This window comes from Lampetra fluviatilis, chromosome 32, assembly GCF_964198595.1.
Source record: "Lampetra fluviatilis chromosome 32, kcLamFluv1.1, whole genome shotgun sequence".
NCBI classification, from domain to species: Eukaryota; Metazoa; Chordata; class Hyperoartia; order Petromyzontiformes; family Petromyzontidae; genus Lampetra; species Lampetra fluviatilis.
This window is the reverse complement of record NC_136306.1, coordinates 3,632,916-3,660,840: the sequence shown is the minus strand read 5'-3', so window position 1 is coordinate 3,660,840 and position 27,925 is coordinate 3,632,916. Positions and strand designations below refer to the sequence as shown.

The window sequence follows — 27,925 nt, the reverse complement described above, 5'->3', positions numbered from 1 at the left end:
ATAGGGGGGGGTAGTGGGGGGGGCAGGGGAAGTGGGCATTATCGATGTGGACGCGGCGCAGCCTTCATCTGCCGTGCGCTGTTAATGTCTTGCAAGTTTCCTGTGGCAGCTGGCGGAGGTAATGAGAATTTATCTTGGAGAATGATCACTCCGCCAGATCACCGCACTGGCCACACCTGACACAGGGAATGCGAGGAACCAACAACACCCCTGCCAGATGTTGCCGTCACTCAAAGCATCGCGGCACGCTCGAGTCTCTCCTCCTCGCGATGGGCGGCCGTGAACGTGCTGGCAGGCGAATTGACACGTGAAGACAAGCCTGGCCCTTTGATGTGACAGGCTGATGATGTTGATGTTGCTGCTGATGATGATAATGCTGATGCTGTGATGATGCAGATGTAGCAATTACTAATGTGCTGCTGCTGATGATGGTGGTGATGCTACTGATGTTGCCATCGCTGACTCCTCTGATAGTGTGGATGTTGATGATGATAGCAGTTATTCTGCAGATGTTTTATTGCTAAGGTTCTCATCGTGTTAATGGTGATGGTGCGGATTATTTCCTATGGCTGGTGTTTCTGATTGTGTTCCTGGTTCTGCTGATGGTACTGCTGCTGCTGCTGATGATGCTGCTGTGAGCCACTGAGCTGTCGCTGTGTGGAGTCAAGGCTGTTTCTGTTTTGATTTGCATCCCTGCCAGGCACCGGGTCCCTTTGGTTTGTTTATCCGCGCGACTTTGTGTCGCTGTTTGGCTGTGTGTCCCTGTATGAGTGTGTGTAGTGGTGAGCGCGCTGCGCTATGAACCCGGCGATCCGGGTTCGATTCCCGCTCACGGCTAACACCAGTGACGATTATCTGAACTGGTCCTGGGCCTCCCCTAGGTCGACTCAGCCTTAATTGAGTACCTGGTGTGGTGTGTAAACATCGCCACTGGGGAGACAAAGGTGGTCGGGCGTGGTGCTGGCCACCCACCCCCTCGTGTACCATTCCGGCCTCTAGGTGCTCGCTAACAGCACTTGCCCCGACAGTTTGTTAAGGCTATATGGGGGATCTTTGTCTTTGTAGCGGTTAGCGCGCTGTGCCATGAACCCGGCGATCTGGGTTCTATTCCCGCCCACGGCCAACCATGCCCCAAATGAGAACCTGGTGCGATATGTAAACATCGCAACTCGGGAGGCAAAGGCGACCTGGCTTGGTTCTGGCTCCCCATCCCCCTTGTGTGCTATTCCGACCTTCATAATGTGCTCGCTTACAGCACTTTCCCCAACAGTCTGTTGAAGACTGCTAGACGGGGTAGCTTTGTCTTGTATGTGTGTGTGCCTCTCCATGTGTGCGCGCTGTAGCCAAGCGAAACAGGGCTGTAGCAGCAACCGGAGGAAAGCTGTGCTAAATAGAGCGTGCTTCAAGCCCTCGGTGAGAGCCAGGAAGATGCCGCCGACACCACCACCGAAAAACTTCCAGAGTGGTGGGGGGGTGAGTGCTCACCCACTCAGCATGCGACGTGCCGCTGTCTGCGATGACATGTGATGTGCTGTCTAGGATGTGATGTTCTTTCTTTGATGTGATTTCTTTGCTGTGTGAGATGCGATGTGATTTACTTGAGGTTATTTCTATAATGCGATGTTGCTGCTTATGTCGCCATTTGATCTGCTGTTTGTCATGCTATGTGCTTTTTCCATTGATGTGGTTTTTCAGTGATGTGCTGCCTTTTATGTGGTGTGCTGTGACTTCTGTCATGTGCTGCGATATGATTTCTGTGATGTGATGTTATTTGTCCGTGTGATGTGATCTCTCTCACTGCCTGTGTGTGATGTGTTGTATTCTCTACGTAGTGTTGTCCTTTCTCTCTCTCTGTGTGTGTGATGTGAATTGTCAAATTATGCGATTCCATCTCTTTCCATTGGATGTACTATCTTGCTGTTTCTATTGATGTTCTCTCTCTCAATCTCTTTCTCTCTCTGATTTTCTTTCGTCTCTCCCTCCCTCCCACCTCCAGCAGCTGTACCCCATTAACGAGCACCATTTGCCCGCGGCGGACCCTGCTGTATTTGGCGGGGGGCCCTCCTGCCCGTGGCCTCAGCCCCCCAAAACCCACTCCATGGTGACGGCAGCGCAGGTGCGGCTCGTGGCGCCGGCGTCTCCTCTCTATCCCCCTTTAGCACCACGGCGGCGATGTCAAGAGACGCGGGACCCCAGAATGAAGCGCTCCGAATTTAGGGGGGGGGGGGTTGCATCTCGATTCCCGCGTCACTCGGTCGCTCGCACCTCCCGAGCTGGCAATTCCACCGTTGTTGTTGTTGTTATTGATGTTGATGTTGCTGTGCTTTTAAAACACTCGATTGGGATGCATCACGCGTCGAAATGCAGCTGTGCCCCTCCACACGGGTACCTGCATCGCCCAAATTCTCAGGCAAGCGATTGATTTTGTGAAGAAAGCGCTCGATTGATCGTATGGGACATTAAAGCTGCAGATCGCGTGGGCGCTGAGTGAACCATCTGGGCGGAATGGGCCAGCGGCGGTAGCCGCGGTCGTCCCAAATAGCAAGTCGTGACCCCCAAAGCGCAAACAGCGCTCGTAGCTACTACACACCTGCACAATCCCGGGTTATCCCACACGAATTTAATGATGGTGAATGAGAAACAAAGACTTTAAAGTCGCAAGCGTTCCTTCACAGTACGAGAGATGTGCCTGCATTGCCACATTATATCTGTTGCTCAAGTGAGAATTGAGGCATTAATGAGCATTGAGGCTCATCTCCTGCTTACAGAGCCAGTGACCATGGAAATTCCACATTCATATGACCGAGGGCGAGCCTATCCATAGGACAACCGCTGGTGATCTTCCCCACAAAGTGGTGCTGATTTTATCGACGCCGGAGGGAGGGATACTGAGCTAATTCAACCCCTCCAACCAAGATATTTACTCGCAACCTTTTCATTGCGAAGCCGTTGACTCTGCCGCTCGCTCTGCTGCTGAGCCACTTTGGGCAGGTCGCGGTTGCAGGAGACTTAATGAGCAGTAGCGCTGTGTGCCACCTCCTGGCACTGCCGGTGGATGGTGTCTTATATTGAAGCACGAGGCTGATGCCGGCAGTTTGAATTTGCAGAGCCCCTTAATGCCAATTTCAAGTCCGTGGATCGTCATGGAGGGCAACACAAACGCAGACGCGATCTGCAGACGTGCGCTCTGTGTGGAGCAACGGGATCTCGACACCTTCAACCCCACCAGCTCCTGGGCGCCGCGCGGAGTGGGGTAACGCACGCCTCCCTCGAACTCCAACTCACCCCCCTGTGATCGTCATAAAACACAGACTGTTGGGGCATGCACTGGTAGCGAGCACCTATGAAGGTTGTTGGCACGGCACACGAGGGGGTGGGTGGCCATCACCACAACTCGCTGCCTTTGTCTCCCCAGTGCTAATGTTCATACATATACCATGCCAGGTACTTCAAATAAGGCTGAGTCGACCTAGGGGATGCCCAGAACCAGTATACATATTTGTCACTGATGTTGATCGTGAACAGGAATCAAACCCGGGTCACCGGGTTCATAGTGCAGTGCGCTAACCACTACGCTATCGCTCCCAAAGCATGCGCGCTCACAGCGACAATGGGCCATATCCTCACGCAATGCTGCAAATTTACTTAACAATAAATGCACAGGCAATTCGCCTCCTTCCGTCCCTCCACATGCACAAATAAAAGTAGCATACTGTGTTCCACTACCCATTAGACACGTGGCCTTCTGGGAGTGCGTAATTTTAACAGCATTGTATCAAGACACGCAAACTCTGGACCCGTTTTGACATACAGTGTCTTATCAGCAGTCAGGCTTGCTTAAATCTACTTTATTTGGTTGTCTTGGTTCTGACTTCCATTTCCTTCATTGCTGTACTCGTACGTTATTCTTTTTGTCATTTCCATGACCCAGGTCACTCTTGCAAATGAGACTTATTCTGGTCTCTTGAGTTTTCACCCTGGTCACACAAAATCAACTTGACACTTGAACTCTGCCATTTGCACCCACACGCTCCCACCCAGAACACCCCAGCACTCCCCATTTACGCCCCGGCACACCCCAACATCCCTACAGATAGATATTTGAGTGTTCATTTACCCATCTGTGTTGCCACGCTGGCTTCGACTTTACGACCCTTCCCACGACAAGCGGCGAGGCACCCCGTGGGGGTCAAGGAGGGGCTGCATCTCAATTATTCTCCACCTTCACGGTCGTCCCCCAGGCCCAGCGCAGGTCACTTCATGGAGAGTTCCGAGTTCGCCCACGAGGCCGTGGCCCTGCAGGTCGTGCCGTCGCTCGTTCACTATCAGAACTCGGACCACAAGCCCAAGACCCCGAGGCCTTTACAGCTCGACACCACTGAGCACAGCCTCTTCGAGGACGATGGCTTCCTCCTTGACGATCGTGGGCCCGCGCTGTTCCTCCACGGGCTGTCAACCTCCGGGCACACATCCCCCAGGCCCTGGTTCGAGGTTGAGGACCCGTGGTGGCAGCAGCAGCAGCAACATCAGCAGCAGTTGGGGTTAAATCCCATGCAGTGGGGGCTGGGTGGGCCTCCACATGAGCACCCCCAGGAGTATGGCCCAGCAGACATGGAGCTGGCCTCAGGGTTCATCTTACAACATCTGAGCGGCCTTGACTCAGCGTTTGACGGCAAAATGACACCGGCCGTTCATAGCATCCGCGATTTGCTCTGCTTTCAGACGAACACGGTCGCGGTGCCAGTCCAGCAAAGAGGAGGTGATAATTGGGAAATGGCGGATGGTACATTTTAATTGCTGCTCAATCAGCGCCACCATAATGAGGCAACACTGGCAGCTGCGTCTCACGTACCTGGCGGTGTCCGTGTGGCTCTCTCAACACGTGTGTGGCGTGTGTGTGAGCTCGTGTCTGTGTGAATTTGTGTTGGTGCATCTGTGTGTGTGTAAATGTGTCTACGTGAATTTGTGTCCGTTTACCTTTGTATCAGTGTGTGAATTTGTGTCTGCGTGTGTGTGTATTTGTGCGTGTCTACGTGTATGAATTTGCGTTTTAATTTCTGTCTGTTCGATTTCATGTCCGTGTGTGAAATTGTGTCGTGTATGCGTGTGTGAACTTTACGTGATTCTTTATGATGTGATGTGCATGATGAACTCAGTAACCCAAGTTCGATTCCTGGCCACGGCTAACATCAGTGGCGATTATCTGAACTGGTTCTAGGCCTCCCTTAGGTCAACTCAACCTTAAATGGTACCTGATGGAGGTTGTATTAAATATCAGCACACGGGTGTTGGTCACACCACTGCCTCTTGTGCCATGCAAGCCTTAGTAGGTGCTCGTGAAGAGCACGTGCACCAACAGCCTGTGAAGGCCCTACAGGGGATCTTTGTCCGTGTGTGTATGTGTAGGGAGCTGCGAGAGATCTGCAATATGGCTCCAGGAGAGTGCAGCGTGGAGCTTCACCGACGCCCACTCGGTGGCGTGAGTGGCCGTCTTAACACCCCCCCGCCCACGTGCCCCTAACCCAAGTTCCATCCTCTCACTGAAACCCCCTCGACCCCTAAGACGTCCCCGCGCTGTCGCTACCGCTGCACCGAGCCAGCGTGCTCCGAGCGCCCGCTGTTCACACGCAGGGGGCATTCATTATTAACGCTTGTTGATGTTTTGGCAGAGTTCTAAATGGCTCTTTTTCAATGCGATTATCAATTGACATGTGTGCGTGTGTGCGTGCGAACCCGCTGCCTGTGTTCACTGTGTTGCAGTAATGATCGCTGGAACTCTGCTCCCGACCAGAAAATAAATGCCCACGAGGTTGGTGCGTTTTGCTTCGCCGACAGCGGCCATCCGTCTTCCCCGTCATTACCGGCTCCGCTCAAACGAGCGGCGTGACCACTAAACCGGGGGTCTCTCCCTCCTGTCTCCTTCTCTCTCCCTTGCAGCAGGATCACGAGGAGGAGGAGGAGGAATCGCAGCCAGTGGGACACTCCAATAGACCCCGGCCCCCCCTGCAGCTGCGTGGGGCATTCCCGTGCCACGAAGGGGACCCTCTGTGCCATCCAAAGCTGTTGTGTAAGGGACACCCCCCCCTCCCAACACCAACTCTCCCTACTAGCCCCAAACGTATCCATCATGGCCCCATTGCTCAGGATCCAGCGCATGGCACGTGCCTCAATGCGTGTGGGGAGCGTTCGTGTTGTGGTTAACACGATGCTCACGGCTAACATCAGTTGCGCATATCTGCACTGGTCCAGGGCCTCCCTTAGGTCGACACAACCTCAAATGAGTATCTGGTGCAATGTGTACACATCGCCGCTATGGAGACAAAGGCGGCCGGGCGCGGTGTTGGCCACCCACCCCCTCCTCACGTGTGCTGTCGCTGCCTTCTTAGGCCGCCGTTAACAGCACTAGCCCCAACAGTCTGTTAAGGCTATACGGGGGACCTTGGTCTATGTGCATCTCTGCGTCTGCACTGTACAGGGACGGTGCCTGGGTGCAGTACGTCCTTCACGGAGTCCGAGAGCAGCCAAGTCTTGTCGGAAATGGTGAGATGCGACGATTCATAATGGCCATCTCCTGCCAGTGGGGATCTCACCTCTGTGTCTCTTCACACTCGGGGACATGGGGACGTCACGAGACACAGGGCAATGGCCTCACCCGGATTTGACCCCCACTACACAAGGTCATCGAACATGGGAACTCAGTTTCAGAACGCGTGCAGGCTGGAAACAGGTAGAATTAATACGCAAAGGTGCGGGTGAGTGAGTGAGTGAGTGAGTGGGCGAGTGGGTGGGTAAGTGGGTGAGTGTGTAGATTTAACAACATGCAAAGGTGTGGGTTATTAAGTGGGTGGGTGAGTGAGTGGGTGGGGAGGTGAGTGTGTGATTGGGTCAGTGGGTGAGTGAGTCGGTGGGTTAGCGGGTGGGTGACTTAGTGGATGGGTGAGTGTGTGTAGAGTTAACATGCATAGGTGTGGTGCTGCTCACAGAGACCAGGATGGCTGTTTGTGACCACCACGTCGCATCTACAACACTATCTTCTTAGCCTTGTCGAGACCACTAATTCAACAATAGAGCTGACTGTGTTGCCATCACTTCTGGCAGCAGAGAAACACGGAACGGCTCTTCCCCAGCAGATGCAGCACACTCCTCTGCCTGCTTAATATTGCAGTGCCGTGTCGCCTACTGTATTAATGGAGGCTCGTATTATTCCTTTCGGATAAAATAATAAGGGAAAGCGCATGAGTAATTTTAATGTCTCGCTCTCCATGCAACTTCACAGACCGAATCTATATTGCATGTGTGCGCACTAATGGATCCTGTGGAGTCCACACAGGCAGCCGAGGATCCAGCACCACAACCCACAAGCGCAAACTGCTCTCGTAGTTACTACACAGTTGCACATCTCCCGGTCTATCCCACACCAACTCTAAGCGTGGTAAATGAGGAACGAAGCCTTTCAAAGTCGCAGGCAAACGGCTCCTTCACAGCACGAGATGTCCCTGCGTTGCCGCGTTACAACCGACGGAAGCGAAAATCTGCTGCTCAAGTGAGCGTCGACGTATCGACGCTCACTTTGCTATGACCGAGGGTGAGTTTAGACACAGGACAACCACCGTTGAGCTTGTTTACAAAGTGGTGCTCACTTTACCGACCCTGAGAGGGAGCAGGCTGATGTTGATGGGCTCAAATCGCTCCCATTAAAAGTAATGGGAGCGACGTCACCGGAGTGCTATATTCACAGACCTCAATATTACATCTGCACAATATCTCTCTCTCTGTACCTCGAGCTGACACTGGCTCGTGGCTCGGCAGTGGAACGAGTGGCTTGCTTTCGGAAAGTCGTGAGGTCAAATCTTGTTTGGGGAGTTGACTCAGCTCATCAGTTCTCTGTGGTCGATTAAACGAGTACCACTTGTGGGGAACAGTGGTTCTCCTATGGACAGACTCACCCCCATCATATGAATGTGGAATTGTCACCATTGGTTCTGCAAGGCAGTAGGAAGTAGGAGATTAGCACCAATTGATATCATTGCTTATTTGAGCAGCAGAAGCAGCAGGAACTCACTGATATTTGTAAATTTTCGAACAAAATTTTGGACTCCTTTGTGACAGACTTTTGGAGCAAGTACTGTTAATGAGCACCTATTAAGGCTAGCGTGTCAAACGAGGGGGTGGGTGGCCAGCACCACACCTTGCCGCCTTCATCTCCCGAGTATACATTTGAGGCTGAGTCTACCTACGGGAGGCCCAGGACCAGTTCAGATAATCTTTACTCCAACTCGCGTCGCCGGTTTCGTAGCGCAGCACGCTAACCGCTGCACTACCACTCCCTCTACACACTACCACCTAGGGTGTGTGTAGCTACAAGATAAGAGTCGTGTGTGTATCTTTAGGGTGGGTCACTTCTTTTCTGTAGTCGCCTGTGTGGCATACATGGGACCCGTTACCGCGGCACGTACAATGCAGAGTACGGTCTCCTGCGTCTGGAACGGCTGTGAGAGCGTGACGCATTAGGATTACCCACACACTCTCGTTAAATTATTTCATCTAAAGACGAAATTATCTCAGCCCTGCCATTAATATAAAATACAATGCGGCACGACAATATTAATACCCGAAGACGGGCGGCGAGATAAGGGTGGCTACGTGTCACAGTGCCCCCCTCCCCCGGCCTTCCTCCAACTGGGCGTGACACATTAAGCATACGAAACGAGCGATGCTCCAGTGAACTTGTGCCGTGATGAACGGGTTAATTAAGCAGGTCGGCGACACATAATCGCAGGGGGTTCCACCGTTACAAAGAGGAAAGGGAGATATTGACGTTTTGGGTGACTGGCCTTCTTCAGGTGATTCATTGCTGCCATCACTTTGGAGGAGAGTGATATTAATGTCATCGACTGTATTTATTGTTCCTGTAGTTTGCGTGGATTGACACGATATGCGTACAAGCACAGCATAAACACAGCACCAGTGTGGCGATATGTTAACTACCTCGCCTGGTATACAGGAGGTCATGGGTTCGATCCTGACCCGGATGCCTACATATTTGGAGTTTGCGTAGATTCTTCTCCGGGTCCTCCGGGTTTTCCCTCCACATTTATAAACATGTGTTTAAATTGGCTGCTATACATTTCCACATGATAAGCGACTTCATTGGGCTATCATTTGTGGCCAGGTTGCTTCTGAAAAAGAGCTATTTAGCTCGATGGCCCTTACCTGGTACAATAATAAATAGTAAAAGTAAATAATAGCAGCCCACACATACACAGCACCAACACACAGCGACATATACAGTGGCCCACACACACAGCAGCCCGCACACACGAGCACAGCTGTCCACACACACAGCAGCCCGCACACAGCAGCCCGCACACACGAGCGAGCTGTCCACACACACAGCACACGCCAGAGCGTGCACGTCGTGTGTGGCTGGTGCTCACGAGTCTGGAATTGAGATCAATTGCACCGGGAGCAATGGCTCCAAGTTGCGGGGCGGGAGGCCGGCTCCCCGCGCCGCTTCCACCGCGCTGCCTGATCCCCTCCACCGCGAACAGCGGTGAGGGAGGCAGAGAGGGACGGGGTGAGGCGGTGGAGGGGGGAGGTGGAGGGCCTGAGAGGGAGGGAAGCAGGGAGAGAGTGGTTTAGGGTAGGAGGGAGAGAAGCAGAGGAGGAAGGCAGGGAGGGAGAGATGTATGAAGGGGAGGGGAGGCAGGGAGGGTAGGAGTCGGTGAGGCAGAAGAGAAAGTAGGAACGGAGGCGGGAAGGGAAGACGGGAGAGTGCGAGGGAGAGGTAGAGAGGCAGCGAGGGAAAGAGGCACGAAGAGTCGGTGAGGTTGAGGGGATGGGAGGGAGGGGGGATGGTGAGGCACGGAGGGGGAGATGGATGTAGAGAGGAAGCTAAGCAGAGAAGGGGGGAGAGAGTCGGGGATGCAGAGAGAGAGAGGCAGGGAGGCGGTGAGGGTGAGCAGCAGGAAGTCGTGGGATGCAGGGAGGCACGGATGGAGGGAGGGAGGGAGGCAGGGAGCGGTGGCTGTCGCGACGCTAATGAGCCGTGTTCCTGTCAAAGGCGATCCCGCGAAGGGCTCCCTCCTCCACAATCACCCCCACCCCGCCGAATTATTCCCGGCCGCACCCCCCCCCCCACGCACATTGCATCTCTCGCGGGGGAACCCATCGACGGAACTCTTCGTCTGGGAGAGAAATACAAATCGACGTTAATGAACGGCGAGGGTTCACGATGCTCCGACCCTACGGTGTGGGGCACGGCTGTGCGTGCCTCCGCAAAACGTCCCCACCCCACACCCCGTCCCTCTGGAGGCGCTTGTCGCCGAGTCTCCGCCCGTGCCTCTGTCCTCGTTAGGGCGCGCAGACCGCGGTGCGGCCAGCACGGCAGCCCTGGGATATTTACACCGCGTGGAACGTGGTGCGTCTTGTACGACGTGTCACGTGCTACACATAGCGGTGGATCATGCGGGGGTGGGAGAGCGATCACCCTTGAGGCTCCGAATATTGACCGAGGAACACAATGTTGCGTGCGTGAGTTTAAATGCGACCCGCGTTCGATTCCCTCTCACCGCCAACACCAGTGACGATTATATCTCAACCGGTCAGTGGGCCTCCCCTCGGTCGACTCGGCCTCAAACAAGTGCTGGCCACCCACCCCCTCGGGCACCGTGCTGGCCTTCATAGGTGCTCGCTAACAATTTCCCTAAAACACGTCTGTGTTAAAGCCATATGGGGGATCTTTGTGTTTATTGTGTGTTGTGGTGGAACGGTAAACTGTGGGCTATGCTGGACTCTCCCGCCCGCCTCTGTCCACCCACGAGTATAACCCACAGAGACTCGTAGGCTCACGTAGAGACCTATAGACTCACACACATAGATATAGACTCACATAGAGACCCATAGACTCACACACATAGATATAGACTCACATAGAGACCCATAGACTCACACACATAGATATAGACTCACATAGAGACCCATACACTCACACACATAGATATAGAAACACATAGAGACCCATAGACTCACACACATAGATATAGAAACACATAGAGACCCATAGACTCACACACATAGATATAGACTCACATAGAGACCCATAGACTCACACACGTAGATATAGAAACACATAGAGACCCATAGACTCACACACATAGATATAGACTCACATAGAGACCCATAGACTCACACACATAGATATAGACTCACATAGAGACCCATAGACTCACACACATAGATATAGACTCACATAGAGACCCATACACTCACACACATAGATATAGAAACACATAGAGACCCATAGACTCATACACATAGATATAGAAACAGAGACCCATAGACTCACACACATAGATATAGAAACACATAGAGACCCATAGACTCACACACATAGATATAGACTCACATAGAGACCCATACACTCACACACGTAGATATAGAAACACATAGAGACCCATAGACTCATACACATAGATATAGAAACACAGAGACCCATAGACTCACACACATAGATATAGACTCACATAGAGACCCATACACTCACACACATAGATATAGACTCACATAGAGACCCATACACTCATACACATAGATATAGAAACACAGAGACCCATAGACTCACACACATAGATATAGACTCACACAGAGACCCATAGACTCATACACATAGATATAGACTCACACAGAGACCCATAGACTCATACACATAGATATAGAAACACAGAGACCCATAGACTCACACACATAGATATAGACTCACATAGAGACCCATAGACTCACACACGTAAATATAGACTCACATAGAGACCCATAGACTCACACATAGATATAGAAACATAGAGACCCATAGACTCACACACATAGATATAGACTCACATAGAGACCCATAGACTCACACACGTAAATATAGACTCACATAGAGACCCATAGACTCACACACATAGATATAGACTCACATAGAGACCCATAGACTCACACACGTAAATATAGACTCACATAGAGACCCATAGACTCACACACATAGATATAGACTCACATAGAGACCCATAGACTCACACAAGGCGATGCCTGCCGTGGTGTTAATGACTCACACTAGAGGTCGCCAATTCCAGAGCGCGCCAGTTCAATTCCAATACAATGGGGGTGCACGTTTCTCCACAAATGCAGGGCTGCACCTTGACCTCATGAATATTTAGTAGCGCGGCGGAGGAGCGTGAACCTGAGCCCAAGCAGGTCCTCCCCCACCAACCATTCCGGCACCTCCCCCAGAACAGTGATTCCCGGACGATGAATGGATGGTCCAGTCACCCCGTTGTACCCTCCCTCCCATGCACCGCGTCGGTACAAGCACCGTGCACGTGTGTGTGGTGTGTGGTCACCCGAGTTCGATTCCCGCTCACGGCCAACACCAGTGGCGATTATCTAAACCAGTCTTGCGCTTCCCCTAGGTCGATTCAGCTTTAAATGAGTACCTGACGCGATGTGTAAACATCGCCACTGGGGAGACAAAGGCGGCCGGGCGTGGTGCTGGCCATCCACCCCCTCGTGTGCCGTGCTGCCATTCATAGGTGCTCGCTGACAGCACTTGCCCCAACAGTCTGTTAAGGCTATACTGGGTTTCATTGTATTTGTATCTCTTTAGAAGTCACATCCTTCACCAACCCGCGCTGACCACCGTGGTGAAGTAGGGCAAAACACCCCCCCCCCCCCACCATGGCGTGGGGAGTTGCTTGTTGGCAGTAATTTTTTTCACTAATCGGCTGGTGACGCGGCTCAGCAGCAGAGCGAGCGGTGCGCAATTTGAAGGTGGCCAGTTCAAGCCTCAGTTGGGCAGGGTTTGACTCGGCCCATCATCCTATCCCTCCACGGTCGACAAAATGCGTAATACTTTGTGGAGGTGGATTAACAGTGGATTTCCTACGGATATGTTCATTCCCGATTTGAAGTTTCCGTGACTGCGAGGATCTTTGGCAGTCACGTATGCGACTTGACGTATGTGACTTTACCGAAAAAACCAAAGAGTATGTTCATTCCCGGTCATAGTAATGTGGAATGTCCATGGTCACCGGCTATGCAGGGCTGAAGAGAGGAGATGAGCACCATTGCCTCAATGTGCCTCGTGTGAGCAGCAGAAACCAACTCTGACTTCAATAAGTCAGCCACAGGCAGACTGCAGACTGCGGTCTGCGTCACCTGGGCCTCACAACGCTACGAGGCAATGCCACGGCAGTGACCGCTATGCTGTTATTATAAAATACTCTGTGTGTGGCCTTCATTGGAACAAGTAGACAGGGTGGCACATAAGTCTGGAATCATCGGGAAAAAGAACGAATTCATATTTTTTTTGTTTCTGTTTGTATAATAGGCGACGTTTCGGTCAACGACCCTTCTTCATGTAGCACACGTGAAGTGACAATGGCTCATCTTCGTGTGATATGAAGAAGGGCTATTGACACGAACGTCGGCTATACAGTATATATAGTTTCCCCTTTTAAAGCCGCAGTGTTATTGACGGACGTGTTGAGTTGTTGTTGTTGTTGTACTCTTGCACCACTACCAACGAAGGAGCATCAGCACCGTATGTCTTTGATATTATTTCATTATTGTTTTGCTTGTTTACCCAGGAAAGCTGAGTCTCAAGACGCCTTTTCAGGGGGGGGGGGTCCTACCAAGTTTTTTTCTGCAGTAGGGGCGATGCAGCTGTGTGCAATCCCAATTTCATAATTTCCATTGGGATGCTTGGCCAGTTACATTGTATAGGTTTTTATAGCTGTGGGAGGAAACCTATGCAGAACAGGGAGAGAACATACAAACTCTACACAGATAGGCGCCCGAGTCCTGGATCAAACCCAGGCTCTCGTTGCTTCGAGGCACAATCATTAACACCGCTGCTCCCTGCCACCTGCACTGTTTCATGTGCTTTGTTTGTGATCATGTGACGAGTCCATGGAGGCTAAAGTCTCTTTTAAACAAGCGCAGAAAATAGCGAATTCCGTTGTGTAAACAAGCCCTCACTCGCAACACGCGACGTGAGTCGCTCACAAGGGAACTCTTCCACCACAACTTCGAGATAGAGGGGTCAAGATATGTGTTATGTCCCCTGAAGTAACAGTATACATTACCCTGGCTACTCCAATTGGGTCCCCCTTGGATAGTCCTCGTAGGTGTTCTAGGCTGTGTGTTCTTTTGTTTCAGTCGGACACAGATGGGGACTCTGAAACCTCCGCGACCTGCAGCTCGCCCACACTCTCCGCATCGTCGGGGGCGTCAACCGATCGGCTGAGCAATCAGCTGGTCCCCACGTGCACATCAGATGGTCCCTGCGTCCAGCGCACGGCACGGGGCCCGACGGAGGTCATACCGAGACCCCGGGGTCAAAAGAAAGAGCAGTGGGTGGAGGAAGACGAGCAGGGAGATGGACATAAGGTGGAGGAGGATGAGGAGCAGGAGGAGCGTGAAGAAGAGGAAGATGCTGGAGAGGTGGCCGATCCTGCCGCGCCAGTCAAGGACCACGCGAGCCGCCACGCGACCGTGCAGCGCAACCTGGCGCCCGAGATGCAGTCCACTGAGTACTGGCGGCTGCTGCAGGTCTCGCACCGGCTCCAGAAACTCCAGCAGCAGGAGCACCAGCGGAAGAAGCTGGAGCTGCAGTAGCAAGAGCAGCAGCAGCAGCAGCAGGGGTTAGCAGAGGCAGAGCCGTCCTTCAGCGCGGGGCTCATTAGCGCGGCGGGTGGATCCCGGGTGACGCGTGATGGATGACACCTGGGGCGATCCAAGGCGTCCACCTCGGGTGCAGCTCCTAGAGGGCTGAGCGCCTGTATCACCGCCTCTCTGCTTCCCTCCCTCTGCTCCCCCCCTACCCTGCTCCACTCCCCCCCCCCTCCTAACTTTACCGACCACAACTTCCTGAAGCTTCTGTGGAGGCCCCCACCCTCCCCCCCGGGTGCTCGGCCCAGTTTTCCCGCGTCGCCATACCCCCCCCCCCGCCCCCCCCCCAACCACCGCTCGGGACGTCTCTCTCGTGAGATGTCAGCTGGCTGCGTCAGAACTGCTGCACGATGGGGAACACTGTTAACGCTCGAAGAACCAAACGCAAGGCACCATTGGGGTGATTTGTCTCTAAAGTGAGCATTGAGGCGTATATTGTTGATAGCCCCGCAGAGCCACGGAGCGTGGGAATTACACATTCCCGTTACACAGACGAGTCTATCACAGGGAAACCACTGTGGATCTTCCCTGCAAAGTGGTGCTCATTTTATCAACCCCGGAGGGATATTGGGCTCAGTCAGCCGCCGAAACTAGGATTTGAACTCACAACCTTTACCACTTTATTTCTGAAATTGAAGATTTCGTGACTGCAAGGATTCATACTCTTTGTTTTTTTTCTGGTAAAGTCACGTAGGTAAAAAATAAAATAAATAAATAAATGAAAACAGCTCAATTAAATCACGACGTTCCGGGCGCAGCACAAGCGTCCTTCTTCAGGTGGGGATAACGTAGCGAAAGCACAACCGCTTAACAACAACACACTTAAGTGTGCGGCACAAGAACCCCAGTGTGTGCTGTGCTTTCGCTACGTTGTCCCCACCTGAAGAAGGATGCTTGTGTTGCGCCTGGAACGTCGTGATTAATTTAGTTTTCATTTATTTGATTAGATTTTTTACCTACGTGACTTTACCGAAAAAACCCAAAGAGTACGAACCTTTACCACCTTTGCCGGATCCGGCACACCACGTCCGGTATACCGCTCGCATTGTCCGTGACTATTACAAGTCGCGAGCGTTCCACCTATTCCAGTCTTAGCAGCGTCCAGGAACTTATTGAGTGAGCGATGAGGCCCTGACGTCAATCGGCTCTACCTGCCCACAACCACGAGGGGCTCCGAGAAGAAGCGGTCCGAGAGGGAGGCTCACGGCCCACGAAGAGGGGATCAGACAGAGCTGAGAGGATTGGGGTCGTCATTGGTCGCGTTCGTTTTTTGCCTTTTAGTTGAGACCCGTGTGGTGCCCGCGATGCGTAGACACCCGCTGATGTGTGATGATTGTCTCCGCTGGGGTTCTTGTGCCGCCTTCAAGGCAGAGTAGACACGTGGGGGCCACCCCCCCCCCCGACCCCTTTGAAACGTAACTTTCAGATGTTGAGTTAATTCGTCAAAGTCACGTGAATTCGTTGAAAGGTTTCCACTTTACCACTCGACCCCCAACCCCATTGCCCCCCCTCCCCCACCTCGCCCCCATCCCCGAGCCTGCGCGCGTGTTACTCGCCCCCCCCCTCCCGTGCGCGGCGTAGAGAGTTGTTTGTGTAAACATCGCGCCGTGATGTAAATAAACACTCGGGTCTCGACAACTTGGCGGTGCAAATAAATACCCGGGGGCGTAAATCGCCACCGCGCGTGGCGGGAAGGGATCCGGGTGGCCGCAGAGTCAACATGGACCTGGGCTGAAGGGGGGGGGGTCGCTCTCACCTCTTCCACCTCCTCAACCCAAGGCACTCACCCCCCCCCCCCCCCCCGTAAATAGAGGTAATAATGATGTCAACTTGTTACTCAACGCCTCCGCACACACAGTATCTGCGCGCGCGCTCGTAGGGGAAGAGAGGCGGGGAGGGAGGGAGGTCGACTCAGAGGCGCCAGGAGGAGGAGGGACCACACGAGGAGCGGGAAGGCAGCAGCAGCAGCACGCGGCGCCGAGCCGACGATACCAACAGTTGCCCAAGCTCTGCAGTCCTCTATTTATTAAGGTGTTGTCGGCCAACTGATGTGTGTTTACGGGTGGGAGGAACCCAGAGCACCCGGAGAAGTCTTCCATACAGATGGAGACAGATGGAGTCCACATTTGGCCGTCCTGAACTTCTGCCAGGGCAAGCCAAGGCATGGCGCCTCGATGCCCACAGGAATGGAGTTTCACGGCGCGTGTGCAGCCATCCCGCGACCCTCGCTGCTGCCGCCGCCACACAGTGCTGGACGGCAGGCCACGTGTCTTTCTCCACCGGCGGTGGAGAGAGACACACTCCGTGAGCTGAACAGAATCTTCACGTGTTCGTGAAACGGCCCCCGTTGGCTGAGATGGGCATTCAAATGCAGTATTCCGTGTACGTGATGACAATGGACGGCCACATTCGCAACCCTCCTGAGTCGATGACCACTATCCCTACGCTAGCCCCCTAACCTTAATCAATTAGCCAACCAGCCACGACTACTATCCCTACTCTAACCCTATCCTAACCAACAAGCCGAGCAAGTGGCGTCGTAACGACATGATCAGCTCAAGGGGTGCGGCAATCGGTCAGGTGGGGCCCCCCAATATTTGATTTGTCTCGCAATGTTCACACCCAGGCTATCATATATCGCGACTCCTCTTACCTACTCACGTCGTCACGCTCACGGTCTCGAATATGTAACGCTGTAGGTGCGCTCCGACTTCGCAAGATGCAGCCTCCACAGCTCCGTGCCAGCTCTGTTCACTACGACAACAACGCAGAAGCAAACACGCGATGCGCAAATTTGCGGAATCTCAACGTTACGGCTCTAAGTGAATGGTTGTCAAGGGGTCCCCAACTCGTGGGAGGGGGGGGGGAGCAAGGCACTCCCTGTCTCCACGCGAGTCGCGCTTCTGGTACACACATACATCGAACTTCTCTCGCACCGTACGCAGCCAAACGTGCTCATCGGAGGCGCGGCCAGCAAACATCGGTCCCACCCCTGAGCCCAAACCATGCACCCGTGACCACCCACCGGGGCTTGGCCAGGCAGGACCCCATTGTCGTGGCCGCACGCAATCGCTTCAGCCTGAAGGCCCCACATCTCCAACTATCCAGCTGTCTTTCCTCCCATCCATCAGTGCGCTTGACCACTGCGCCACCGCTCCCTGCGCCACTCGGAGGTTGACGGTCAATGTGTGTCAGTGCGTACCCTCGCTACACGGCCTCGTGATGTTCACTGGGTCCTTATTGTCCCCCCCCACCGCATCCGTCTTTATCTTTCCCTTGCACTTCTACCTTGGGACTTTCTCAAGAAGGTGGCGCGGGAGTGGGGCGTTCTGTGAGCCTCAGTCTTTAAAACCTCGCTGAATAAAAGAAATAAAAACCGCGTCACATCGTTAGACAATGCGATATTGGCTCATTGGGCCTGTGCTCGGTCACCTTGTTAAAACAACCTCGTTCATATCGCACGCTCCTCGGATTAGCACGGTCAGCCACGTACGGCGCGAAAGAAGCTCAACATACGCGCACCGCCATCGCCGCATCAATCTCCACCCTCGACACCTCCACCACCTCGATCACATCGCCCATCGCCGCCTTGTGCATGCACAACATCCACCCTCTCCGCCTCCTCCAATCTCACCGCGACAAAAGCAGGGGGGGGGGCCCGTGAAACTCACCCCCCCCCCCCGCGTGTTTTATGACCCTCAATATCCGAACGCTCGGACATTAAGGAAATCAATTGGCTGATGGAATGGACGAGTGCATTAAGAGTTTAAATCGGCGCCACCGAAGCGGATGAACTCAGCTCATAAACTCGGAGTGTGAGGCGGAGAGAAGCCATCCCCCCCTCCGCACGACACCGCCACGCTTGGGATGCCACGTGATTCCACGGGAGGATGTTCGCGTCTACAAAGACAAAGATTCCACCGTGTAGCCTCCGACGGGCTGTTAGGGCAAGTGCTCCTATAAAGGTTGCCACTGAGACATACAGAGACACAAAGAGACACACTTGGACACACACAGACACATTTAGACACAGAGACGCACTTAAATATACACAGAGACATACACAGACACACTTAGACATACACAGATACACACAGACACACTTAGACATACACAGATACACAAAAACGTAGACACACAGGCACAGAGATACACATCGACACACTTAGACACACACAGACACACAAAGAGACACAAAGATCCCCGTATAGCCTTAACAGACCGTTGAGGCAGTGCTGTAAGCGAGCACATGCACACACACAGACACATAGTCACACAGAGATACACACAGAGACACAAGACCCCCCCATATAGCCTAAACAGATTAACAGACTTTTGGGGCAACACAGTCCTATTGAGTAGTCCCTTGGTGTGGACCAATCAGTTTCAAGGACAATGCATTATATATTATCATAGTATGTTTTTGTTTGCATTTGACTGCAAGTATTGTGGTTAATGCAGACATGAATCATTGTAAAAAGGTTTCAGTTTTGTTGCCAGAAAAAAGGGGAAAACCCCCTATTATTATATTTTGGTACTGGCAAAGGAGGTCCAATGATGTAGATGCTCACCCCGAGCCCTCATTACTTTCATAGGGCATTGTCTTTGAGCTGTACACCTTTTAGCGTCCTCTGGTCGAGCACCAATTGGGTCGAGGCTCAAAAGAAAGCCGTCCCTTGGTGTTGACCAATCAGTTTCAAGGACAATGCATATATTATCAAAGTGTGTTTTTTGTTTGCATTTGACTGCAAGTATTGTGGTTAATGCAGTTACATGAATCCTCGTAGAAAGGTTTCAGTTTTGTTGCCAGAAAAAAGGGGGAAAACCCTATTATTAGAGTAGGTTTATATCCCATGCGGTCTGTGCTGTTAGCGAGCACCTATGAAGGCCGGCACGGCACACGAGCGGGCCAGTAGCCAGCGCCACGCCGGGCCGCCTTTGTCTCCCCAGTGGAGATGTTTACGCACCGCACCAAGTACTCATTTGAGGCTGAGTCGACCTCGGGGAGGCCCAGCGCTAGTTCAAACATTCGCTTCAAACGCACTCTGCGTCCCGCCTTGCGCCGTCAAACCACGTGGAGTGATGATGATGATCGACGTTGTTTCTCCTCTGCAGGGGTCGCGACTTGTAAATGTTGTGGATTTACTCTCCACCACACCGGTGGGCTGAAAGTGGTAACTAATTGGCGCGTTGTGTATGTGAAAAACCTTACTGGCCGTGTCGGGTGGTGGAGGGGTTACGACACATTGACACTTACGCGATCTAACCCAAAAACCTTTATTATGAATAATATTGGTCGCGAAAGCCTGCGACGTGGTGTTAAACTGACTAACCCTGTGGCCCTGGGTGACGGAGCCCGCGGTCGGGACGAGGCTGAGAGGGGGAGGGGAGAGAGTGGAGGGGAACTGGGACCCCAGATGGGGGAGGGTGTGGACCCCAAACCCCCGCTCGGAGAGGGAGGAAGGAAGGGAGGGAGAGGTCTCATCTCTCCGATTTTCAATTAAGGATCAATCCGTTCGCATCAGCTGAGGGTAGGGAACGCGTGCGTTATGCAAATGAGGCCGCGTGTCGATCCGTGTTCGACTCTGGAGCGCCGTGAGTCTCTGTGGGTTAGCGCTGCGCGATCTGGCAGGCGGGGGGGGGGGCAATTTAATAAAAATGTTGCACATTGCGGTGGTATCAACGGCAATTAAAACACAAACGCACTCGTTCAAGAAGGGAGGTTTGGCACAACGTTACCAACATCGGACCGCAGAGTTTGGGTAAACTGTTTGTCGCGAGCGAGTCGGTCCTGCCTGGGTTTGGGTGCCAAGACCCACGACGCATCAAACAATCCCCGCCGCAGCTGCAGGAGCGCCGCGGAGAGGCAACGTTGAGTGGATGACGACGCCACTCAACACAAACCCAACATAACCCACCACCGCCATCATCATCATCATTATAATCCGTGGAGACTTCTTCAACTGAAGCGTCTGGCCCGGTCGCGCCAAGGAGCTGCTACTGAATGGACGCACGCGATGGAGGATGAGGAGGAGAATTGATGAGGTAGGGGGGAGGGAGAGAAGTGCGTGCTATCTATTCATTAGGGGGGGGGCAGAAGCACGTGACGCATCCGTTACATAAAGAGCTCGCACGGCCCTGGCGACCTCTAACATTTCCAGACTCGCGTCGTCAGCCGTAATTAGCTACGAACCTCTGGCCCCATCAGTTGAATTGAGGCCGCTGCTGCTGTGGAGGCGAGGGAAGACGTGGGGGCGGCGGGGGGGGGGGGGGCGCGGCCCCCCCGGGAGATGAGGGAGGGTTGTGAAGATGCAGAGAGAAATAAATGCCATGGAAGAGTGAGAGAGAGGACTTGCATGCCGTCACTCGCAATGTCTTCATCCGAGACACGAATCTCAAAGTGGGTTTATCCCCCTTCCCCGGAGATGGCTCGTGGGGTCCCCCCACCTGCCCTGGCCTCGTGGGGGGGGGGGGGTCTGGGTCAGGGGGGGGGGGGGTGCGGGTCGTGGTTAATTAGCTAACGAGAGTCGCCCCGGGCCCCGCAGACCCCCGTCAAGGGGGGCGCTGCACGATTCGCAACGTTTCGGCGCTCGCCTCGCAAAACCTCCCAGCGACCCCGTGGCGCTGCTAGGCGGCGCGACCCCGCGGGACCCCGCGTCGTCGTCGTCCCCCCCCCCCCCCGGGAGACCTCGTGGCCACGAGGCCGCATCTCGGCTCCTCGCTGCGTGGGGGTCTCGAGCTGCCAGCGGAGGAGACGAGGCGAGTGGCGGTGGGGCTGGGAGAGGTTGTCAGAGAGGGCTCCGCAGTTTCATAACTCGGCCGCAGGGTTGGCGGTGGTTGCCGAGAAGAGGCACCCACCTCGCATTGTTGAGCGGCGAGTGAGCGAGTGGGGTGAGCGTGTGGGTGAGCGAGTGGGGTAAGTGGGGTGAGCGTGTGGGTGAGCGTGTGGGGTGAGCGAGTGGGGTGAGCAAGTGGGGTGAGCGAGTAGTGTGAGCGTGTGGTGTGAGCGTGTGGGGTGAGCGCGTGGGGTGAGCGCGTGGGGTGAGACTCACACAGACCCATAGACTCACACAGACCAAGAGACTCACACAGACCCATAGATTCACACAGACACCCATAGACTCACATACAGCCCATAGACTCACACAGACCCATAGACTCACACAGACCCATAGACTCACACAAACCCATAGATTCACACAGACACCCATAGACTCACATACAGCACATAGACTCACACAAACCCATACACTCACACAGACCCATAGACTCACATACAGCCCATAGACTCACACAGACCCATAGACTCACACAGACCCATAGACTCACACAAACCCATAGATTCACACAGACACCCATAGACTCACATACAGCACATAGACTCACACAAACCCATACACTCACACAGACCCATAGACTCACACAGCCCATAGACTCACACAGCCCATAGACTGACACAGACACATAGACTCACACACAGGCTCATAGACTCACACACAGACCCATAGACTCACACAGCCCATAGACTCACATACCCCATAGACTCACACAGACCCATAGACTCACACAGACCCATAGACTCACAAAGACTCACACACAAACCCATAGACTCACACAGCGGGGCTATCAAGGGGCTCCTGGGGGGGTCCTCAGCTCCCCTTCTCCCCCCTCCGCCACTCCCGCCTCGGCAGAAGTTTCCGGCAGCTCCCAGTGATGAGCAGAGCCCCCTGGCCCCTTCGCTAAATGTTAACGCGGGGGCGTTCGTGTTCACTGCTGGCGATGTTAATGCTCGTGCTCATCAGGGATCACCGGTGTCAATTATTGATACTCGACGTGAATGTTAATGGCGCTTGATCGCACGTTAATTAAATCGTCATGTTAATGACGTCGATTACCGTTCATGTCAAAATAATCGATACCAAGCCGTGATACCTCGCCAGCAGCAGCAGCAGCAGCAGCCAGGGTCCATCCCAGAGGTCGCAAACGGGTTTTGATTCCTTACCCGTACCCGGCCGCACCAGGCCGAGTACGGGTAGCCGTTCCCTCTCCGTACCCTACTTGAAATGAGTGACAAACGGTTACTCACCAGTGACTCACGGCCTACCCGTACCCGTACCCAGACGCACCAGGGTCGCAAACGACTACCCGTACCCGGCCGGGTACGGGTAGCCGGGTATCAGGTAGGGTACAGGTATCGGGTACCCGATTAGCGACCTCTGGTCCATCCACACCGCTGGGTGAGGACCTCCGCTTCGCCCCCCACCCACGACCCCCACGATGTCGCCCCCCACCCACGACCCCCACGATGTCGCCCCCCACCCACGAGAAGCTGTTTGTCGCCATCGCTCTCCCCCCCGGTGGACGGGGGGGGAGGTAGGTGGGCCAAACATCTGACGCCGCGTTCCACCCCCTTGGCTGCCGCTCCGGCATCGGTCTCGACCATCGTGCCAACAAGCCCTGGGGGGCCCGGGACGCGCGCTGCCTCGTGGCCCCACTGCCCCCCTCGTGACACGATGCGGAGTGCTGCATTGTGCCGCTACAGATTGCAATGGCCGTAATTGATGTGATGCACGCTAATTGTAATGAATGTCAACGCGACTTATTACTCGTGCGATTTAATGGTAATTAATATTCATGCTAATTAGCCGTGCTTACCGCTAATGTTAATGACCGCTCGCGGTCATTAGCGTTGGTGTTAATTAATCATACTGCTCAATGTGATAGTGCTTTAAGATGACGCGTTGTGCGTGGAACACAATCATATCCCGAGAGCCACCGCGTGTGTGTGTGTGTGTCTCGGATGCAGGCCTCGTCACGCGCCGTGTCAGGATATTCAGGGGGCGAGGGCCGGGCTGTTTGACCATACTTCACCACGCTGGTCAGGGCGGGTTGGTGACGGAGGCCGGCTCCAGCCAGGAGCCCACTTCACGCACAGATCCCGCTGCTCACTCGCCACTGATGTTAGACGTGAGCGGGAATCGAACCCGTGCTGCGCCATCGACCCCGCCGCCTCAGTGGCTAATATATGCGAATGTTAATTAGCGTGCTATGCAAATTACTTGCTTTGTTATTAATAAGCGATAATGGCCCATGTCGATCATAACCAATGGTCCGTGGTGCCAATCGCGGCCCGATCAGACCCGTGACTCAGTGGCGGTGCGGGCGGCTCGCGACCCGAAGGTTGTGAGTTCCCATCCTGATGGAGGGGGGGGAGGAGGGAGGGTGTGAGTTCCCATCCTGATGGAGGGGGGAGGAGGGAGGGTGTGAGTTCCCATCCTGATGGAGGGGGGGAGGAGGGAGGGTGTGAGTTCCCATCCTGATGGAGGGGGGGAGGAGGGAGGGTGTGAGTTCCCATCCTGATGGAGGGGGGAGGAGGGAGGGTGTGAGTTCCCATCCTGATGGAGGGGGGAGGGGGGAGGGTGTGAGTTCACATCCTGATGGAGGGGGGAGGAGGGAGGGTGTGAGTTCCCATCCTGATGGAGGGGGGAGGAGGGAGGGTGTGAGTTCCCATCCTGATGGAGGGGGGGAGGAGGGAGGGTGTGAGTTCCCATCCTGATGGAGGGGGGAGGGGGGAGGGTGTGAGTTCACATCCTGATGGAGGGGGGAGGAGGGGGGGTGTGAGTTCACATCCTGATGGAGGGGGAAGGGGGGAGGGTGTGAGTTCACATCCTGATGGAGGTGGGAGGAGGGAGGGTGTGAGTTCACATCCTGATGGAGGGGGGAGGAGGGAGGGTGTGAGTTCGCATCCTGATGGAGGGGGGAGGAGGGAGGGTGTGAGTTCCCATCCTGATGGAGGGGGGGAGGGAGGGTGTGAGTTCACATCCTGATGGGGGGGGGAGGAGGGAGGGTGTGAGTTCGCATCCTGATGGGGGGGGGAGGAGGGAGGGTGTGAGTTCACATCCTGATGGAGGGGGGGGAGGAGGGAGGGTGTGAGTTCCCATCCTGATGGAGGGGGGGAGGGAGGGTGTGAGTTCACATCCTGATGGGGGGGGGGGGGAGGAGGGAGGGTGTGAGTTCGCATCCTGATGGGGGGGGAGGAGGGAGGGTGTGAGTTCACATCCTGATGGAGGGGGGAGGAGGGAGGGTGTGAGTTCGCATCCTGATGGAGGGGGGAGGAGGGAGGGTGTGAGTTCGCATCCTGATGGGGGGGGGGAGGAGGGAGGGTGTGAGTTCACATCCTGATGGAGGGGGGGAGGAGGGAGGTGTGTGAGTTCGCATCCTGATGGGGGGGGGAGGAGGGAGGGTGTGAGTTCACATCCTGATGGAGGGGGGAGGAGGGAGGGTGTGAGTTCGCATCCTGATGGAGGGGGGGAGGAGGGAGGGTGTGAGTTCCCATCCTGATGGAGGGGGGAGGGGGGAGGGTGTGAGTTCACATCCTGATGGAGGGGGGGAGGGAGGGTGTGAGTTCACATCCTGATGGGGGGGGGGAGGAGGGAGGGTGTGAGTTCGCATCCTGATGGGGGGGGGGAGGAGGGAGGGTGTGAGTTCACATCCTGATGGAGGGGGGGGAGGGAGGGTGTGAGTTCACATCCTGATGGAGGGGGGAGGAGGGAGGGTGTGAGTTCACATCCTGATGGGGAGGGGGGGGGAGGGAGGGTGTGAGTTCGCATCCTGATGGAGGGGGGAGGAGGGAGGGTGTGAGTTCCCATCCTGATGGAGGGAGGAGGAGGGAGGGTGTGAGTTCCCATCCTGATGGAGGGGGGGAGGAGGGAGGGTGTGAGTTCCCATCCTGATGGAGGGGGAGGAGGGAGGGTGTGAGTTCACATCCTGATGGGGGGGAGGAGGGAGGGTGTGAGTTCCCATCCTGATGGAGGGGGGAGGGGGGAGGGTGTGAGTTCGCATCCTGATGGAGGGGGGAGGAGGGAGGGTGTGAGTTCACATCCTGATGGAGGGGGGAGGAGGGAGGGTGTGAGTTCGCATCCTGATGGAGGGGGGAGGAGGGAGGGTGTGAGTTCGCATCCTGATGGAGGGGGGAGGAGGGAGGGTGTGAGTTCACATCCTGATGGAGGGGGGGGGGGGAGGGAGGGTGTGAGTTCGCATCCTGATGGAGGGGGGAGGAGGGAGGGTGTGAGTTCCCATCCTGATGGAGGGGGAGGAGGGAGGGTGTGAGTTCCCATCCTGATGGAGGGGGGAGGAGGGAGGGTGTGAGTTCCCATCCTGATGGAGGGGGAGGAGGGAGGGTGTGAGTTCACATCCTGATGGGGGGGAGGAGGGAGGGTGTGAGTTCCCATCCTGATGGAGGGGGGAGGGGGGGAGGGTGTGAGTTCCCATCCTGATGGAGGGGGGAGGAGGGAGGGTGTGAGTTCACATCCTCATGGAGGGGGGAGGAGGGAGGGTGTGAGTTCACATCCTCATGGAGGGGGGAGGAGGGAGGTTGACTCAGGCAGGGCCGGATTAGGATGTTGTAAGGCCCCCTGGCGACAGGTCTTGTGTGAGGCCCCCAGTAATATTTTCAAGAGGAAAACAAAGTTGAAGAAAATGAAACTTGTTTTTTTTCGAGGCTAACAACAAATAAAATTCGGCATTCACAAGTGAAATCACTTTTCACTTCAATCTCTGGAGGCCCTCTCCAGCTGGTGGATGTCCTCTGGCCTGCAGCCCATAAAGCCCCCGTGTCTTAATCCGGCCCTGCCCATCACATCCCCTCCCTCCGGGGTCGATAAAGCGAGTACCACTTTGTGGGGACGTCACTCAGAAGTTGTTGACCCATATAGCCTGAACAGACTGTAGGGGTAAGTGCTGTTAGCGAGCACCTACGAAAGCCGGAAAGGTACACGTAGGGTGGGTGGCCAGCGCCACGCCCGACCGCCTTTGTCTTCCCAGTAGTGATTGTTTGTATGTTGAACTTCTTTCGCACAGTACGTAGCCAACCCGCGATAATTGGAGGTGCGGGGGAAGGACAACAAACTAAACACAAAAATAAGGTTTAAGGTTGAGTCGACCTAGGGAAGGTTCAGATAATCGTCACTGGTGTTGGCCGTGAGCGGGAATGGAACTTTGCGTGGCCCGGGTTCGTACCACAGCGCGCTAACCACTGCTCCACCGCTCCGCACATGTACATACAGATTAAAAAAATGTCCCGTATGGATTTAACAGACTGTTGGGGCAAGTGCTGTTAGCGAGCACCTATGAAGGCCGGAACGGTACACGAGGGGGTGTGGGGTGGCCAGCACCACGCCCGACCGCCTTTGTCTCCCAGTGGCGATGTTTACACACGCGCCCAGGTACTAATTTCAGGCTGAGTCGACCTTGGGAGGCCCAGATAATCGTCACTGGTGTACTCATTTCAGGCTGAGTCGACCTAGGGGAGGCCCAGGACCGGTTCAGATAATCGTCACTGGTGTTGGCCGTGAGCGGGAATCGAACCCGGGTCGCCAGGTTCATAGCGCAGCGCGCTAACCGCTACACTACCGCTCCCCCAAGTATAAACACACACGTGTACACACAGACACACACGTACACACACACACACGTACACACACACACACGTACACACGTACACACGCACACACACACACGTACATACACACACAGACACACACGTACACACACAGACACACACGTACACACACAGACACACACACGTACACACACACACGTGCACACACACAGTGTTACGCAACGCATCGCTGCCGTCGTCGCGGGGTGGGTTGACACGAGTGGTGGGTGCGAGCAAAGGAAGTGGGTGGGGGGGGTCCATGTATATTTGGGGGGGTGGGGGGTAGTGGGGGGTGGTGGGGGGGGTTGTGGGTGCGAGCAAAGGAAGTGGGTGGGGGGGGGTCCATGTATATTTGGGGGGGGTGGGGGGGTAGTGGGGGGTGGTGGGGGGGGGGTGTTAACTCGGTCTCCCGGGGAGATCGGTGGGGAGTGGGGGGTGGTGTGGGGGGGGGCGGTGGGGGGCGGTGGGGGCCGCCGGCTCCCGTCCGTAACGCGGGCGCCTGCGTGAATCTCAATGTCTCACGAAGGGGGGGGGGGGGGGGGGCTGGGTAAGGGGGCGGGGGCACAGGGGGAGGGAGAAAGGGGGGGGGGGGCGCGCCGTGCGGTGAGAATGATAACGAGAGTCTGCAGCTTAGATGATGCCTGGGAACCTGGATTCCTGGATCGAGAGCCAGAATTCCGAGAACCCTGGAGCAAGGAATCTTAAAACCTGGAGCCATGATTCTCCGAACTTGGCGCCATGTTTCTAGAACCTCGAGCCTTGGATCTTGGAGGCAGG

General features: G+C 54.8%; 2 protein-coding genes across 3 annotated transcripts; both read left to right on the top strand.

Moving 5' to 3' along the window:
• The first annotated feature begins 1,037 nt into the window (after positions 1-1,037).
• LOC144943811 (uncharacterized) lies at positions 1,038-5,810 on the top strand. 2 transcript variants are annotated; one of them, XR_013639532.1, is made up of 5 exons: positions 1,038-1,473; positions 1,997-2,116; positions 3,108-3,253; positions 5,407-5,479; positions 5,761-5,810. XR_013639532.1 is itself a non-coding variant. In XM_078871658.1 (4 exons), the coding sequence occupies exons 1-4, from the start codon at positions 1,309-1,311 to the stop codon at positions 4,792-4,794; spliced, it is 984 nt and encodes a 327-aa protein (XP_078727784.1). In that variant the 5' UTR covers positions 1,038-1,308; the 3' UTR covers positions 4,795-4,896. The 2 variants fall into 2 exon arrangements, 1 of the variants encoding a protein (XP_078727784.1); XM_078871658.1 differs by lacking the exons at positions 5,407-5,479; positions 5,761-5,810 and adding an exon at positions 4,242-4,896.
• Positions 5,811-5,953: 143 nt separating this feature from the next.
• LOC144943810 (uncharacterized) lies at positions 5,954-14,694 on the top strand. Its single transcript, XM_078871657.1, has 3 exons — positions 5,954-6,067; positions 6,476-6,540; positions 14,197-14,694. Exons 2-3 carry the CDS (start codon positions 6,538-6,540, stop codon positions 14,653-14,655), a joined length of 462 nt encoding a protein of 153 aa, XP_078727783.1. The 5' UTR covers positions 5,954-6,067; positions 6,476-6,537; the 3' UTR covers positions 14,656-14,694.
• Positions 14,695-27,925: the final 13,231 nt, after the last annotated feature.